The 19,600-nt window shown below is 43.6% G+C and overlaps 1 protein-coding gene across 1 annotated transcript in view; it reads right to left on the bottom strand.

Moving 5' to 3' along the window:
* Positions 1–15,179, bottom strand: part of LOC311114492 (zinc finger protein 513-like) — a 36,156-nt gene extending 20,977 nt beyond the window's left edge. Inside the window, exons 1-3 of the mRNA XM_084189732.1 lie at positions 15,143–15,179; positions 14,349–14,440; positions 10,072–10,209 (exon numbers count right to left, since the gene is read on the bottom strand). Coding sequence (XP_084045858.1) covers positions 10,072–10,209; positions 14,349–14,388 — 178 coding nt within the window. The 5' untranslated portion in view covers positions 14,389–14,440; positions 15,143–15,179. The remainder of the gene's footprint in view (positions 1–10,071; positions 10,210–14,348; positions 14,441–15,142) is intronic.
* Between the last annotated feature and the right edge of the window lie 4,421 nt (positions 15,180–19,600).

The raw sequence follows: 19,600 nt of genomic DNA, 5'->3' as shown, positions 1-19,600 counted from the left end.
GAAGGTCTCTGGCTCCATCTCCGAGGTTAGACTAGACTACATTCAGAAGGTCTCTGGCTCCATCTCCGAGGTTTGACTAGACTACATTCAGAAGGTCTCTGGCTCCATCTCCGAGGTTAGACTAGACTACATTCAGAAGGTCTCTGGTTCCATCTCCGAGGTTAGACTAGACTACATTCAGTTGGAAGCAAACCAATTCAAAAGCAAATACAAATCTCTGTTCTAGCAAATAATTATTCATAGCTCTAAGTGTACATAGTGTTTCATACTCACAGTGCTGGCAGCTTGTATTACTGCTATGCTGTTTGTAGTATTTACCCAAAAAAATAGGGCTGAAAAAAAAAAGATGCCTCTTCTCTCCCTCTTCTTCCTCTAAATCCGTCGCTCTGTCTCCTAGGCCGCTTTAGTATTTTCTTCTACCTCAGTCTCTCTCCTTCTTCCTGGCCTTCTCTCTCTCTCTCTCTCTGAACTAAACCCAGCAGCAGTGAGGAATGGGAGATAAACCTCCTTCTCCCAGCCAGGCAGAGAGAGACTGTGAGCGGGGCAGGAGTCTGGAGTATGGTGCAGCCTTTTATTGAGCTCGTCTGTCCCTGCTCTGCTAGAAACCCTGCCTGCTGGATGATTACCAAGCCTAATGATGATGACTATAATGGCAGCGGCTGATGATGATGATGATGATGATGATGATGATGATGACAGCGGGAGAGCGGGAGGCAGACAGGACATGATGATGATGATAAATAAATGGTTTCCAGGGTAATGGAGTCCTTGATGATAATGGTATCCTTGATGATAATGGTATCCTTGATGGTAATGGCGCTGCGTCTTTTTATAACCCTTATATAATAATGGCGGCTGCATCCCACTGCTCTTTTTATAATTTTCCTTTGCCATTTTTCAGATTGTCAGAAAGAACAGAGGCCACAGAGGGAGGAGGGGGGAGAGAGAGGGAGGGAGAGAGAGGGAGAGAGAGGGAGAGAGAGGGAGAGAGAGGGAGAGGGAGGGAGAGGGAGGGAGAGGGAGGGAGAGGGAGGGAGAGAGAGGGAGAGAGAGGGAGAGAGAGGGAGGGGGGGGGGAGGGGGAGGGAGAGGGAGGAGGAGGGGAGGGAGGGAGGAGGAAGTGGGAGGGAGGGGGGAGGAAGTGGGAGGGAGGGGGGAGGAAGTGGGAGGGAGGGGGGAGGAAGTGGGAGGAAGTGGGGGGGGGGGGGGGGGGGGGGGAGGGAGGGAGGGAGGGGGGGGGGGGAGGGGGGGGAGAGAAATGTGCCTGAGCAGCACCCAACCATCAGCGGTTCATTTCTCTCTGCCATACTTCCATACTAAAGAGGCTGTCACCTACACAGAGATAGAGAGCTCAATGTGTAGTCTAATGCTTTTATGCAAATATTGTTTATGGCACAATTGCTTTAGTAAACCTAATCAAGGATTCTCAAATAATTTTCAGAAAGCTATTTACTGCTGGTTATGAACCTTGTGCAAAAACAAGCTCACAAAATAGCCACCGACCTAATACTCAGAAAAATACAGATTTCTTTATCACTTATAAAATAGAGACAAACAAACACAAATGACTACAGCATTACCTCATCAATGACTACAACATTACCTCATTAAGGCCTCCCGAGTGGCGCAGTGGTCTAAGGCACTGCATCGCAGTGCTAGCTGTGCCACTAGAGATCCTGGAATCCAGGCTCTGTCGTAGCCGGCCGCGACCGGGAGACCCATGGGGCGGCGCACAATTGGCCCAGCGTCGTCCAGGGTAGGGGAGGGAATTGCCGGCAGGGATGTAGCTCAGTTGGTAGAGCATGGCGTTTGCAACGCCAGGGTTGTGTGTTTGATTCCCACGGGGGGTATGAAAAATAAAAATAATGTATGCACTCACTAACTGTTAGTCGCTCTGGATAAGAGCGTCTGCTAAATGACTAAAATGTAAATTAATGACTACAGCATTACTTGAAAAACTCAGTTAAATACAGAACCAGATAAAAAATTTGTGAAAGGGGCATACTCATAATGTGAAAAATAAGTTGGCCCCCACAACCACAACCAGTGTTACACAACCTCTAATGTCAGGCGGTGTCAGAGGAAGGCCCCAAAAAAATCCTAAATACTCCAGCCACCCAAGCCATAGACTCTCCTATTGACCTGAAAACGGTACCGGAGCATCGGCTCTTGGACCAACAGGCTCCGAGACAGCTTCTACCCCCAAGCCATAAGACTGCTAAAGAGTAAATTAATGGTTACCCGGACTATCTTGCACTGACTACGCACACTCACAAGACTATACAGTCGGGGAAAAAAGTATTTAGTCAGCCACCAATTGTGCAAGTTCTCCCACTTAAAAAGATGAGAGAGGCCTGTAATTTTCATCATAGGTACACGTCAACTTTGACAGACAAATTGAGGAAAAAAATTCCAGAAAATCACATTGTAGGATTTTTAATGAATTTATTTGCAAATTATGGTGGAAAATAAGTCTTTGTTCACCTACAAACAAGCAAGATTTCTGGCTCTCACAGACCTGTAACTTCTTCTTTAAGAGGCTTCTCTGTCCTCCACTCGTTACCTGTATTAATGGCACCTGTTTGAACTTGTTATCAGTATAAAAGACACCTGTCCACAACCTCAAACAGTCACACTCCAAACTCCACTATGGCCAAGACCAAAGAGCTGTCAAAGGACACCAGAAACAAAATTGTAGACCTGCACCAGGCTGGGAAGACTGAATCTGCAATAGGTAAGCAGCTTGGTTTGAAGAAATCAACTGTGGGAGCAATTATTAGGAAATGGAAGACATACAAGACCACTGATAATCTCCCTCGATCTGGGGCTCCACGCAAGATCTCACCCCGTGGGGTCAAAATGATCACAAGAACGGTGAGCAAAAATCCCAGAACCCCACGGGGGGACCTAGTGAATGACCTGCAGAGAGCTGGGACCAAAGTAACAAAGCCTACCATCAGTAACACACTACGCCGCCAGGGACTCAAATCCTGCAGTGCCAGACGTGTCCCCCTGCTTAAGCCAGTACATGTCCAGGCCCGTCTGAAGTTTGCTAGAGTGCATTTGGATGATCCAGAAGAGGATTGGGAGAATGTCATATGGTCAGATGAAACCAAAATATAACTTTTTGATAAAAACTCAATTCGTCGTGTTTGGAGGACAAAGAATGCTGAGTTGCATCCAAAGAACACCATACCTACTGTGAAGCATGGGGGTGGAAACATCATGCTTTGGGGCTGTTTTTCTGCAAAGGGACCAGGACGACTGATCCGTGTAAAGGAAAGAATGAATGGGGCCATGTATCGTGAGATTTTGAGTGAAAACCTCCTTCCATCAGCAAGGGCATTGAAGATGAAACTTGGCTGGGTCTTTCAGCATGACAATGATCCCAAACACACCGCCCGGGCAACGAAGGAGTGGCTTTGTAAGAAGCATTTCAAGGTCCTGGAGTGGCCTAGCCAGTCTCCAGATCTCAACCCCATAGAAAATCTTTGGAGGGAGTTGAAAGTCTGTGTTGCCCAGCGACAGCCCCAAAACATCACTGCTCTAGAGGAGATCTGCATGGAGGAATGGGCCAAAATACCAGCAACAGTGTGTGAAAACATTGTGAAGACTTACAGAAAACGTTTGACCTGTGTCATTGCCAACAAAGGGTATATAACAAAGTATTGAGAAACTTTTGTTATTGACCAAATACTTATTTTCCACCATAATTTGCAAATAAATTCATTAAAAATCCTACAATGTGATTTTCTGGAGGAAAAAAATCTCATTTTGTCTGTCATAGTTGACGTGTACCTATGATGAAAATTACAGGCCTCTCTCATCTTTTTAAGTGGGAGAACTTGCACAATTGGTGGCTGACTAAATACTTTTTTCCCCCACTGTATATACACACACTCCCACAAACACACTCCCACTAATCATCATATGCTGTTGCTACTCTGTTCTTTATTTTACTTTTATTATTACAGTGAGGGAAAAAAGTATTTGATCCCCTGCTGATTTTGTACGTTTGCCCACTGACAAAGAAATGATCAGTCTATAATTTTAATGGTAGGTTTATTTGAACAGTGAGAGACAAAATAACAACAACAAAATCCAGAAAAACGCATGTCAAAAATGTTATAAATTGATTTGCATTTTAATGACGGAAATAAGTATTTGACCCCCTCTCAATCAGAAAGATTTCTGGCTCCCAGGTGTCTTTTATACAGGTACACACTCTTTAAGGGAGTGCGCCTAATCTCAGCTTGTTACCTGTATAAAAGACACCTGTCCACAGAAGCAATCAATCAATCAGATTCCAAACTCTCCACCATGGCCAAGACCAAAGAGCTCTCCAAGGATGTCAGGGACAAGATTGTAGACCTACACAAGGCTGGAATGGGCTACAAGACCATCGCAAAGCAGCTTGGTGAGAAGGTGACAGTTGGTGCGATTATTCGCAAATGGAAGAAACACAAAATAACTGTCAATCTTCCTCAGCCTGGGGCTCCATGCAAGATCTCACCTCGTGGAGTTGCAATGATCATGAGAACAGTGAGGAATCAGCACAGAACTACACGGGAGGATCTTGTCAATGATCTCAAGGCATCTGGGACCATAGTCACCAAGAAAACAATTGGTAACACACTACGCCGTGAAGGACTGATATCCTGCAGCGCCCACAAGGTCCCCCTGCTCAAGAAAGCACATATACATGCCCGTCTGAAGTTTGCCAATGAACATCTGAATGATTCAGAGGAGAACTGGGTGAAAGTGTTGTGGGCAGATGAGACCAAAATCGAGCTCTTTGGCATCAACTCAACTCACCGTGTTTGGAGGAGGAGGAATGCTGCCTATGACCCCAAGAACACCATCCCCACCGTCAAACATGGAGGTGGAAACATTATGCTTTGGGGGTGTTTTTCTGCTAAGGGGACAGGACAACTTCACCGCATCAAAGGGACGATGGACGGGGCCATGTACCATCAAATCTTGAGTGAGAACCTCCTTCCCTCAGCCAGGGCATTGAAAATGGGTCGTGGATGGGTATTCCAGCATGACAATGACCCAAAACTCACGGCCAAGGCAACAAAGGAGTGGCTCAAGAAGAAGCACATTAAGGTCCTGGAGTGGCCTAGCCAGTCTCCAGACCTTAATCCCATAGAAAATCTGTGGAGGGAGCTGAAGGTTCAAGTTGCCAAACGTCAGCCTCGAAACCTTAATGACTTGGAGAAGATCTGCAAAGAGTGGGACAAAATCCCTCCTGAGATGTGTGCAAACCTGGTGGCAAACTACAAGAAACGTCTGACCTCTGTGATTGCCAACAAGGGTTTTGCCACCAAGTACTAAGTCATGTTTTGCAGAGGGGTCAAATACTTATTTCCCTCATTAAAATGCAAATCAATTCATAACATTTTTGACATGCGTTTTTCTGGATTTTTTTTTTGTTATTCTGTCTCTCACTGTTCAAATAAACCTACCATTAAAATTATAGACTGATCATGTCTTTGTCAGTGGGCAAACGTACAAAATCAGCAGGGGATCAAATACTTTTTTCCCTCACTGTATATATATATATATATAAACATACTGTTGACAGGTAGGCTATGGTGTAATGGAATGTTTTGCCTTGTGTGGTAGGTTTTGTGGGTTTTGACACTTAGGTTGGTGTCATAACCAGCCATAAAATAATGCAATTCATGTCACAACAGGTCTACATGTGTCATGACAGTGTTATGACCATATTATAAACAGGTTATCAACAAGTTATGTCAGCTGTCATGACCGTGTTACGACGCTGGGTGTCAAGTAAAGTGTTACCGAAAATAGCTATTCATGCCAGGAGAGGCATGCCTACTGCATCCGGCCAAATAGTTTACAGTTTAGTCATTTAGCAGACGCTCTTATCCAGAGCGACTTACAGTTAGTGCATACATTTTTTTTTTTTTCATACTGGCCCCCCCCCATGGGAATCAAACCCACAACCTTGGCGTTGCAAACGCCATGCTCTACCACCTGAGCTACATCCCTGCCGGCCATTCCCTCCCCTACCCTGGACGACGCTGGGCCAATTAATGCGCCGCCCCATGGGTCTCCCGGTCACGGCCGGCTACGACAGAGCCTGGATTCGAACCAGGATCTCTAGTGGCACAGCTAGCACTGCGATGCAGCGCCTTAGACCACTGCGCCACTCGGGAGGTTAAATGGGTTCCGGAACGAAACAGTCCAAAACGGAGAGGATCCAGATCCTGTTCCGGCAGGATCCAGCTCAAATTAAGCACTGGATGCATCGTTAAAACATTCAAACCTAAATTCCATCGCTATCGGGAAACCGGGCCCAGGCCATTAACAAGGGTCGTTAGCAAGTTTGGTAGACTACCCATCAGTGCCATTCAATTTGCGCAGTTTTGCATGAGATTACTGTGAACAACGGTCACAGGGTATCTGACTGAGGTCATGACTGGTGCCTGCCGTTGTCTTGGTAATACAGCCTTTAGGTAGCAAACAACAGCCCCATCATACCTGACATTATAAAATAACAAGGCATCAGTCTAAAACCCAACAAGGCATCAGTCTAAAACCCAACAAGGCATCAGTCTAAAACCCAACAAGGCATCAGTCTAAAACCCAACAAGGCATCAGTCTAAAACCCAACAAGGCATCAGTCTAAAGCCCAACAAGGCATCAGTCTAAAACCCAACAAGGCATCAGTCTAAAACCCAACAAGGCAACAGTCTAAAACCCAACAAGGCAACAGTCTAAAACCCAACAAGGCATCAGTCTAAAACCCAACAAGGCATCAGTCTAAAACCCAACAAGGCATCAGTCTAAAACCCAACAAGGCATCCGTCTAAAACCCAACAAGGCATCAGTCTAAAACCCAACAAGGCATCAGTCTAAAACCCAACAAGGCAACAGTCTAAAACCCAACAAGGCATCAGTCTAAAACCCAACAAGGCATCCGTCTAAAACCCAACAAGGCATCAGTCTAAAACCCAACAAGGCATCAGTCTAAAACCCAACAAGGCAACAGTCTAAAACCCAACAAGGCATCAGTCTAAAACCCAACAAGGCATCAGTCTAAAACCCAACAAGGCATCAGTCTAAAACCCAACAAGGCAACAGTCTAAAACCCAACAAGGCAACAGTCTAAAACCCAACAAGGCAACAGTCTAAAACCCAACAAGGCATCAGTCTAAAACCCAACAAGGCATCAGTCTAAAACCCAACAGTCTAAAACCCAACAAGGCATCAGTCTAAAACCCAACAAGGCATCAGTCTAAAACCCAACAAGGCTAGTATGCAGGTTATGCAGATAACTCAGGCCTCAAGACCTTGATATAGGACTGGGCGATAGGGCCAATATATCATTTCACAATATTTTTCTCATTTTTGATGTTTTATGAGTAGTGCATGAACCTAGAATGGCAACACATGAATCCTAAGTGGTTTTAATGGGCTTTCTACAATACTGATGGTTATACACACTCAACCAAACTGACAGTGAAGTAGTCCAATTTGTAGAACTTTTCATTTAATTCAGCACTGTATCAAAAATACCGTTATAGACGGTATTGTAAAATCCATACCGGTATGCGAATCCATACCGGTATACAGGTATTCACAATATATCGCCCAGCCATACCTTGACCCCGACTGTTCTTGGTTTGGTGGTCTCCAGAACATCTCAAATGTGTCTGCCAATGCAAGATTCATTAGTAACTTTTTGACCTCCATGACATGCTGCTATCATGGAACAGGTCTCTCTTGCAAAATATATTTGATCGCCCACCAATGCATGACCTTTACATGACCTTTTAGCCATTTAGCAGACGCTCTTACTCAGAGCAACTTACATTTTCATACTTTTCTGTACTGATTCAGGCCTTGATTTAGGCCTAACAATTGTCTAGTTTAGTGCCCCACATCTCAAGTTATATTTCCGTCCAACAAAACAAACCTGTCTGAATAAAGCTTTAATAAATGAAGCACCAACCTGTCAGAATAAAGCTTTAATAAATGAAGCACCAACCTGTCTGAATAAAGCTTTAATAAATGAAACACCAACCTGTCTGAATAAAGCTTTAATAAATGAAGCACCAACCTGTCTGAATAAAGCTTTAATAAATGAAGCACCAACCTGTCTGAATAAAGCTTTAATAAATGAAGCACCAACCTGTCTGAATAAAGCTTTAATAAATGAAGCACCAACCTGTCTGAATAAAGCTTTAATAAATGAAGCACCAACCTGTCTGAATAAAGCTTTAATAACTGAAGCACCAACCTGTCTGAATAAAGCTTTAATAAATGAAGCACCAACCTGTCTGAATAAAGCTTTAATAAATGAAGCACCAACCTGTCAGAATAAAGCTTTAATAAATGAAGCACCAACCTGTCAGAATAAAGCTTTAATAAATGAAGCACCAACCTGTCTGAATAAAGCTTTAATAAATGAAGCACCAACCTGTCTGAATAAAGCTTTAATAAATGAAGCACCAACCTGTCTGAATAAAGCTTTAATAAATGAAGCACCAACCTGTCAGAATAAAGCTTTAATAAATGAAGAACCAACCTGTCTGAATAAAGCTTTAATAAATGAAGCACCAACCTGTCTGAATAAAGCTTTAATAAATGAAGCACCAACCTGTCTGAATAAAGCTTTAATAAATGAAGCACCAACCTGTCTGAATAAAGCTTTAATAAATGAAGCACCAACCTGTCAGAATAAAGCTTTAATAAATGAAGCACCAACCTGTCTGAATAAAGCTTTAATAAATGAAGCACCAACCTGTCTGAATAAAGCTTTAATAAATGAAGCACCAACCTGTCTGAATAAAGCTTTAATAAATGAAGCACCAACCTGTCTGAATAAAGCTTTAATAAATGAAGCACCAACCTGTCTGAATAAAGCTTTAATAAATGAAGCACCAACCTGTCAGAATAAAGCTTTAATAAATGAAGCACCAACCTGTCTGAATAAAGCTTTAATAAATGAAGCACCAACCTGTCAGAATAAAGCTTTAATAAATGAAGCACCAACCTGTCTGAATAAAGCTTTAATAAATGAAGAACCAACCTGTCGGAATAAAGCTTTAATAAATGAAGCACCAACCTGTCTGAATAAAGCTTTAATAAATGAAGCACCAACCTGTCTGAATAAAGCTTTAATAAATGAAGCACCAACCTGTCTGAATAAAGCTTTAATAAATGAAGCACCAACCTGTCTGAATAAAGCTTTAATAAATGAAGCACCAACCTGTCTGAATAAAGCTTTAATAAATGAAGCACCAACCTGTCTGAATAAAGCTTTAATAAATGAAGCACCAACCTGTCTGAATAAAGCTTTAATAAATGAAGCACCAACCGGTCAGAATAAAGCTTTAATAAATGAAGCACCAACCTGTCTGAATAAAGCTTTAATAACTGAAGCACCAACCTGTCTGAATAAAGCTTTAATAAATGAAGCACCAACCTGTCTGAATAAAGCTTTAATAAATGAAGCACCAACCTGTCTGAATAAAGCTTTAATAAATGAAGCACCAACCTGTCTGAATAAAGCTTTAATAAATGAAGCACCAACCTGTCTGAATAAAGCTTTAATAAATGAAGCACCAACCTGTCTGAATAAAGCTTTAATAAATGAAGGACCAACCTGTCTGAATAAAGCTTTAATAAATGAAGCACCAACCTGTCTGAATAAAGCTTTAATAAATGAAGCACCAACCTGTCAGAATAAAGCTTTAATAAATGAAGCACCAACCTGTCTGAATAAAGCTTTAATAACTGAAGCACCAACCTGTCTGAATAAAGCTTTAATAAATGAAGCACCAACCTGTCTGAATAAAGCTTTAATAAATGAAGCACCAACCTGTCTGAATAAAGCTTTAATAAATGAAGCACCAACCTGTCTGAATAAAGCTTTAATAAATGAAGCACCAACCTGTCTGAATAAAGCTTTAATAAATGAAGCACCAACCTGTCTGAATAAAGCTTTAATAAATGAAGCACCAACCTGTCTGAATAAAGCTTTAATAAATGAAGCACCAACCTGTCTGAATAAAGCTTTAATAAATGAAGCACCAACCTGAGTATTTGTCGTCCAGGCCTAGGGTCTTGTCATGGTCGGAGTCACCAAACTCAAGGTCGTGTCCCAGAAGGAAATCTGCCTTCAAGGTCAGGCTTCCTGGAGCTCCAATGGTTACTACTCCATCTTCAGAATCCACTGAAACACAAAGCAACAATTAGATCTAGCATTCTTTACAATACAAGGTCAGGCTTCCTGGAGCTCCAACGGTTCCTACTCCATCTTCAGAATCCATCATCATATAAAACAAAAAAAATAAGATGATTAAAAATGCCCTGAGAAGTACCATAATGTCACAGTAATTGTATTTTTTTACATAGCCTTTATTTATATTCGTCAGGGGACTGCTAGAAAATAGCTTTACATGAAGGTTAGAAGTCATAAGGATGTGAGAAGGCAATTTAATATTTAATCAAGCCATGTTTTTCCAGCCTAAATTACAGAAATTCTAATTTCTCCAAGTTAATGTAGAAAACACCCTTGACACACAGCTATGAATATTCAATAGTCAAAGACACCAGCTGCCTGTAATTTCCAAGACTGTCTGCCACAGTTAAAGGAATACTTCGGGATTTTGGCAATGACTGGAAGTCTATGGGTATCTGCTAGCATGCTAGTAGATACTTGTAGACTTCCAGTCATTGTGCTAACGCTAGTTAGCATTGGCTCGGGAAAGTACCTCTAACTTCCTTCATAAATGGACACAGAGACATGAAAATGGTATCCACGAGTTCATCTGACTCTGGGGAAGTAGTGTTAACATCCCAAAGTATCCCTTTCAAAGGCTTTCTGAATGAACTAATACTCTGCTGCCCTCTAGTGGAGAATGTGATGCATGACAGCACGTGAGTCTGTTGCTGCCTCCCTGTATGATACACTGCTTTTGACCAGAGCTATATTTGGGACCCTGGTCAAATGTAGTGCACTATCTAGGGAATAGGATTTGCCTGGCTACCCAGACTCCTTGCTCGGGCCAAACGCTACGCCACACCCACAGACGTTAGTTTCTTCTCCTCAATGAGTCTGGATCCGAGTGGCTTCCCCCCCCCCCCGACCCCTTCACCGAATGCCAACACATTCGGGGTCGTCTGATTACTCCAGAAACCGATGGGTCGGGCCAGAGCCAGAACGCACGTGGGTAAAGCGGCGGTTTGAAAAATCAGTCGTTGGCTTTGATACTCTGATTTAGTTAGAGACGACCCAATCGTTCTCAACCCAATGTGTCTCCCGAGTGGCGCAGTGGTCTAAGGCACTGCACGCAGTGCTAGCTGTGCCACTAGAGATCCTGGTTCGTATCCAGGCTCTGTCGTAGCCGGCCGCGACCGGGAGACCCATGGGGCGGCGCACAATTGGCTCAGCGTCGTCCAGGGTAGGGGAGGGAATGACCGGCAGGGATGTAGCTCAATTGGTAGAGCATGGCGTTTGCAATGCCAGGGTTGTGGGTTCAATTCCCACGGGGGGCCAGTATAAAAAAAATAATGTATGCACTCACTAACTGTAAGTGGCTCTGGATAAGAGCGTCTGCTAAATGACTAAAATGTAAAATGTTGATGACTGTTTTGTACAACGCCCCTCATGCCCCCTCGTCACCACAAACGACTTCAGACTAAAGTATGTAGTGAACGACAGAGCAGCGGAAGAATTTAGTATGAGTCATCAGGCTAGGATAGGGTGCCATTTGGGACGTACCCTTCATTTGTCTTTCACCATAGGAGGGGAGGACTGTGGTTAAGGCAGTAGCCAATGTTAATGACAAGAACACATCTGCTGCCATCGACAAGAACAAAGACGCCTGGGTTAAGTGTTTCTATGACGTATTCGGGGATATTTCCTGTATCATATCATATTCGAGTCACCTTTCCTCGATTCCCATCTCCTCTCCTCATTGGAAGGAGGGACCGCGGGCATTTTCCTTCAATATGGTTGAGGAGATTGGATGCGAGTAAATCGCAGAAAGAGAAATTGGGACAGAGCCACTGCCATTTACATTTTAGTCATTTAGCAGACGCTCTTATCCAGAGCCACTTACAGTTAGTGAGTGCATACATTATATATATATATATTTTTTTCCCCCATACTGGCACCCCGGCATATTACCCAATAAGTCATTTCCTGACTGATAGTTTTGTATCTTTTTTTTTTCTTCTTTTAAACGTGTTCCTCAAAGATTATCAAGTGAAAACAACTGTTTAAGCATAGCCAGGTTCTCCAGTAAAATGCCCATGTGGGGACAGATCGTTCATGTCCATTTCTATGTCTCTAGCTACATGACCTTGATGATCCCACTCATCACCATGTTAGAAAGAGGTCACCATTAGTTCACACCCTACAACTTGTCCAGTAAATAAATTCCGTAGTGAATGAATGCAGTTCTTCCCGTATTTCATATTTGATTCATCTGCTCTCAAACAGGACATGTAAGACCAGAGTGCAAAGATCAGGAACTCATTAGCATAACATGCATGTTGCCCTGTAGAGAATGGAGCAACATTCCTTGTTCTATACAGGGCCAATGCATACAACATTTACATTTTAGTCATTTAGCAGACGCTCTTATCCAAAGCCACTTAAAGTTAGTGAGTGCATACATTGGATATAAAAAGTATACCCACCCCTGTTAAAATGCCAGGTCTTTGTGATGTAAAATAATGAGACAAAGATAAATCATGTCAGAACTTTTTCCACTGTTAATGTGACCTATAATGTGAACAATTCAATTGAAAAACAAACCGAAATGTTCGAGGGGGGAAAAATGAAAACCTTACAATAACCTGGTTGCATCAGTGTGCACACCCTCTTATCACTGGGGGTGTGGCTGTGTTCAGAATTAACCAATCACATTCAAACTCATGTTAAATAGAAGTCATTACACACCTGCCGTCATTTAAAGTGACTCTGATTAATCACAAATAAAGTTCAGCTGTTCTAGTAGGATTTTCCTGACATTTTCTTAGTTGCATCTCAGAGCAAAAGCCATGGTCCGCAGACAGCTTCCAAAGCATCAGAGGGATCTCATTGTTGAAAGATATCAGTCAGGAGAAGGGTACAAAATAATTTCCAAAGCATTACATATACCATGGAACACAGTGAAGACAGTCATCATCAAGTGGAGAAAATATGGCACAACAGAGACATTACCAAGAACTGGACGTCCCTCCAACATTTATGAAAAGATGAGAAAACTGGTCAGGGAGGCTTCCAAGAGGCCTACAGCAACATTAAAGGAACTGCATGCATTTCTGGCAAGTACTGGCTGTGTGCTACATGTGACAACAATCTCCCGTATTCTTCATATGAATGGGCTATGGGGTAGGGTGGCAAGACGGAAGCCTTTTCTTACAAAGAAAAACATCCAAACCCGGCTGAAGTTTGCAAAAACAAACATCAAGTCCCCCAGAAGCACGTGGGAAAATGTGTTATGGTCTGATGAAACCAAGGTTAATTCCAAAAGGTATGTTTGGCGCAAAAACAACACTGCACATCACCCAAAGAACACCATACCCACAGTGAAGCATGGTGGTGGCAGCATCATGCTTTGGGGCTGTTTATCTTCAGCTGGAACCGGGTCCTTAGTCTGGGTGGAGGGAATTATGAACAGTTCCAAATACCAGGCAATTTTGGCACAAAACCTTCAGGCGTCCGTTAGAAAGCTGAAGAGGAAGTTCACCTTTCAGCACGACAACGACCCAAAGCACACATCCAAATCCACAAAAGCATGGCTTCACCAGAAGAACATTAATGTTTTGGAATGGCCCAGCCAGAGCCCAGATCTGAATCTAATTGAACATCTCTGGGGTGATCTGAAGAGGGCTGTGCACAGGAGATGTCCTCGCAATCTGACAGATTTGGAGCGCTTTTGCAAAGAAGAGTGGGCAAATATTGCCACGTCAAGATGTGCCATGCTAATAGACTACTACCCAAAAAGACTGGGTGCTGTAATAAAATCAAAAGGTGCATCAACAATGTATTAGTTTAAGGGTGTGCACACTTTTGCAACCAGGTTATTTTTAGTTTTTCCTCAAAGATTTCAGTTTGTTTTTCAACTGAATTGTTCACGTTATAGGTCACATTAAAGGTGGAAAAAGTTTTGACATGATTTATCTTTGTCTCATTCTTTTACATCACAAAAACATTTTCATACTGCCCCCCCCCCCCCCCCCCCCGTGGGAATCGAACCCACAACCCTGGCGTTGCAAGCGCCATGCTCTACCAACTGAGCTACACGGGACTACAACAGTGGCTTACAGTTATAAGACTGTGACAGTTTCAGCCCTTACACTTGACAGGTTGAGGATGCTGTTGTTTTCTTCTTGGCATCTTCCGGTCAGCCTCTCTCTTCTGAAAGACCTCAGGAACTTCTCCAGTGGTTCTAGTAGACACACAAACACAAAGAAATAGCTATGTCAATCAACAAGATATGCCAATGCATTTTCAGGCAATTCAGGCATAATTGGCCCTAGCTACCTATATAGTTCTGGTATAGCAAACCGAATGTGTGATACACGGACCTGCCAGCTCTACACCAATGATTAAAATACCACGTTAAAAAACGAATAGTTAGCGAGCTAGATGGCTCACCAAGTAGAGTATCAGGATGCAGACAGATCAAATCGCTGTCTATCATGTGGATGTTGTTGCAGCTTGCTAGCTTGCTCCTGGCCCTTAATGATCCTTTGTTGACAGCTAGCTAGCTAGCTAGTTAATGATGTTTGTTGGCTAGCTAGCGTCAACGACTGCACAACGTTACCAGGCTAATTTGTCTGAAAAACCAAACAAAATAGTACAGTAACATACGAAAGACATGATAGCTAGCTACTGTTAAAGATTTCTGTCCGGCTTGTTATATATGGAGTATTCTGAAAGCTTGATAGTTAATGATAGCGTGCAGGCAATGGTTAACATCAGTTACTAGCTAGCTAAACAGCAGGTACAGTATGTGCTTAATTAGCCGACTAGCTAACGTTTATCAAGCTACCGTTAATCTACCTGGCTAAATTTAGTAGCTAAATAAACCTCTCCGGTGTACCCAGTAACGCTCCATATACCCATGCATAAATGAGACCTAAATTACCGTGTCTAGATATCCGCCATTTCTGTATGTGCAGCGGCGACAAAGAAAGGCAATTAATATTGTTTTTCATAACTTAATTGATTTTTTGTTTTCCATTGTATACAGTCTCTTCCGCTGTTGCACGTGTTTCCGCTTCCTAAATTAATTTCCGGTCGTCTGTGTCTTGGTACTTGTAGTTTTTTGCTGTTTCTAATTATTTCAGCCATGTGAAATGTTTATTTTTGTCTATTTCATGTGCTGTGACAGAAGAAGAAGACGTTATTATATTCGTATATATTCTTATTCAATCTCTTAAAATGTCTGTGTTGGGGAATTTATCAAGCTCACAAACGTTGCACATTCCTTTAACCAATTTTTTTTTTTTGGGGGGGGGTGGCAGGTTAAGCCTATTGAATGCAGACTTTTGCAGACTTTTACGCTACATTTCGGAAATTGCGTGATACTTAATGTTTAACCCATTTCAAACTGAATGAACGAGGCTGTGTTGTAACATTTGATGAGGCTGAGATATTTATGAAACTGAGAGGGACCCTTTATTTCTGCGTGATCCCATTGGTCTATGTCACTGGAGTGTGCCACCTGCAGTCAGGCCGACTGCTGCACCAACCCCAACACCAACACCCACCCCAACACCAACACCCACCCCAACACCAACACCCACCCCTCCCCAACACCAACACCCACCCCACCCCAACACCAACACCAACACCAACACCAACACCCACCCCTTCCCAACACCAACACCAACACCCAACACCAACACCCACCCCAACACCAACACCCACCCCAACACCAACACCCACCCCTCCCCAACACCAACACCCACCCCACCCCAACACCAACACCAACACCAACACCAACACCCACCCCTTCCCAACACCAACACCAACACCCAACACCAACACCCACCCCTCCCCAACACCAACACCCACCCCTTCCCAACACCAACACCCACCCCTCCCCAACACCAACACCAACACCCACACAACACCAACACCCACCCCTTCCCAACACCAACACCAACACCCACCCCACCCCAACACCAACACCAACACCCACCCACCCCTCACCAACACCCACCCACCCCTCCCCAACACCAACACCCACCCCACCCCAACACCAACACCCACCCCACCCCAACACCAACACCCACCCCTCCCCAACACCAACACTAACACTAACACCCACCCCACCCCAACACCCACCCCTTCCCAACACCAACACCCACCCCTCCCCAACACCAACACCAACACCCACCCCTTCCCAACACCAACACCCACCCCACCCCAACACCCACCCACCCACCCCTCACCAACGCCAACACCCACCCCTCACCAACACCCACCCCTACCCAACACCAACACCCACCCCTACCCAACACCAACACCCACACCACCCCAACACCAACACCCACCCCTCCCCAACGCCAACACCCACCCCTTACCAACGCCAACACCCACCCCTCCCCAACGCCAACACCCACCCCTCCCCAACGCCAAAACCCATCCCTCCCCAACACCAACCTGAACCAACACGCGCCTGGGAGTGGAATAACGGGGGAGCTCGCTCTACAAAGGGTAGGGGGGGATCTCCTCCGCAACGTCATTTGCCACAGTTTCTCCGACCGTGGGTTCCTGCGAAATTCACTCTGACTCATTTTGTAGTTAAGCTTTGATGTCCAGATATGTTTTAGAACAGTGGGAGGGTTGATGGAGCTCTGCTCTGCTCTGCTGTTCGAGGGGAGGAGTTAGTTGTTGATTCTCGAATCTCGACTGCGAAGACAACACGCTGGAGAGAGGTAAAGGTGCCGTTTTACTCATTAGAAATATAATGGTCCTGTGCGTAGTATCAGTGTCACTCGTTTTGACTAGAACGAACCAGAAACCGTTATGACGTAGACCTTTAACCAGATGAATGTAACGTTTTTTAAATTCTGAATGAGGTGGAATATGTAATAACCTCCCCACTCCCTGCACTGCTGCGCTGGTCAGACCCCCTAGTTAATAATAGACAGGTCGTGTGATGATACGGTGTTTAGCCTATAAAACTAGGCGTTGAATGGTGCAACATTGTATCGCTTTCGATGAGCCTCAAAAGGGTTTCTCAATAAGTTTTCACGTTTCTCCCCAAAAAGATGCCCCAAACCAACATCTTCAGGATATAATCTGAAATAAAATAATATATTTTATAGGCAATTGATTATAGCCTACAAAATGGACCACGAAATGTTATTAGACTCTGAATAAGGGATTCATGATGTAGTGTGCTTGGAGAAGGGGATGCCGTGGCCTGCGCGGGGGCATGATAGGTCTGTCGCGGGCGGGCTCACAGGTGGTCCTGAGGACATGACACCAAAACCCGCATTGTTGATAGTTTTCCCTGGCCCCCTGTTCCATGGAGCGATATTTAATAGCTAGGGTATCATGGGTGGGTGCTCCAACGTTGTGGCATCTACGGCAGGTAGCTTAGTGGTTAAGAGCGTTGTGCCAGTAACCGAAAGGTCGCTGGTTCTAATCCCCGAGCCGACTAGGTGAAAAATCTGTCGATGTGCCCTTGAGCAAGGCATTTAACCCTAATTGCTCTGGATAAGAGCGTCTGCTGAATGACTGTAAATGTAATGATTAGCAGCAGCTTTCAGTAGGTAACAAGTATCACAGCATTCTCACTTTGTTACCTACCTGAGTTGTTGCAAGCTTCTTGCTCAAAAAACTAAGTGGAGCTCGAACTATCTATCTATAATAGTATATAACTCTCTGTCTCTAAGCGTTGAGAATGGCAAAAAAGAAAGAGAGCCTATTTTCCAACCTCAACAGTTTTGTCGTGACGTTTAAAAAAAAAAAGGTGCAAACATATTTTTACCCAATTCACTGTCCATAGTCTACTGTAGATAACAGGGTTGGTTATGTGTCCACTTGACACTGCATAAATATGTATTGGATGTTTTATGTATTTCCGGTTGAATTTACATGTCAATATGGTTTTTATGCCATTGGTCATGCTTGCAGATAGGTGGGGATCACGAATTCTTCCCAGCCTGATATTGATATGCTAGGACACGTTCTGAAATACTGTATTCTATTGTCATATTTACAATGTTTACGAGTTCATTATATACATGTCCTGTACACTGACTGTACCAAACATTAAGAACACCTGTTCTTTCCATGTCATAGACTGACCATGTGAAACCAGGTGAAAGCTATGATCCCTTATTGTGATGTCACTTGTTAAATCCACTTCAGTCAGTGTACATACATTAAGGGGAGGAGACAGGTTAAATAATTATTTTAAAGCCTTGAGACATGAATTGTCAAGAGGGTGAATGGGCAAGACAAAATATTTAAGTGCCTTTGAACAGGGTATGGTAGTAGGTGCCAGGCACACCGGTTTGTGTCAAGAACTGCAACGCTGCTGGGTTTTTCACGCTCAACAGTTTCCCGTGTGTTTCAAGAATGGTCCACCACCCAAAGGACATCCAGCCAACTTGACACAACTGTGGAAAGCACACAACTGTGGAAAGCATTGGAGTCAACATGGGGCCAGCATCCCTGTGGAACGCTTTCGACACCTTGTAGAGTCCATGCCCCGACGAATTGAGGCTGTTCTGAGGGCAAAAGGGGGGGTGCAACTCAATATTAAAAAAGTGTTCTTAATGTTTGGTAAACTCAGTGTATGTGTGTACAGTACCTGGTAGATTTTGGGGGCATCCTGGGATGTGCTTTTGTATGTTATTGCTGTAAGACCGAGTTAGCTAGGATGCTCAAATTATAATGGTCGCATTAGCTCCCTGTTAATTCATAGTTATTTTCATGCTAATGGGTGAATCACGAATCTACAGCCATCAACATACTGTTGTCCTGCACATCTAATGTGCTTCCTTGTGTCTACCTAAAGCCAGGATAAGATGGCAGCATTTTAACAGGCTATGCCTTTAATGACCTCAGCAGTTTTGTCGTGCCACTTTTAAAAAAAGGGGTTGAACAAATTTTGGACAGTTGCTTGTTATGTAATAACCCATCTGTCATTATCATGACATGGGCCATCATTAAAGCTAGTGCCCAAAGCCTCGTAAAACATTGCATGGCCTGAAATGCCAATGGAGATGGAATGATGCACTCAGCCAGAAGAACAATTTTGTTTATCGAAGTGATTTATAGTTTAATACATCTTCTATGATGTGAATCAGTTAGTGAGGATGGAATGACTATCCATGTACTGTATGTCTAATACTAACACTATTTTTGTGTCCCAAAATGGCACCCTATTCCCTACATAGTGCACTACTTTTGACCAGAGTCTCATAGGCCCTGGTCAAAAGTAGTGCACTATGTAGGGAATAGGGTGCCATTTCAGACACAGACCCCATCTGTTATCTGACAATAATGTTAGTCTACTGTATCATATTTCCATCTGCAGTGTGCAACGTGTTTGCTTTATTACATAACTGCAGTGTAGAGA

Source organism: Coregonus lavaretus (genome assembly GCF_964263955.1).
Source record: "Coregonus lavaretus genome assembly, contig: HAP1_SCAFFOLD_416, whole genome shotgun sequence".
Taxonomy (NCBI): domain Eukaryota; kingdom Metazoa; phylum Chordata; class Actinopteri; order Salmoniformes; family Salmonidae; genus Coregonus; species Coregonus lavaretus.
Note: the sequence above shows the minus strand (reverse complement) of the source record. Positions and strands in the feature narration are given on the sequence as shown.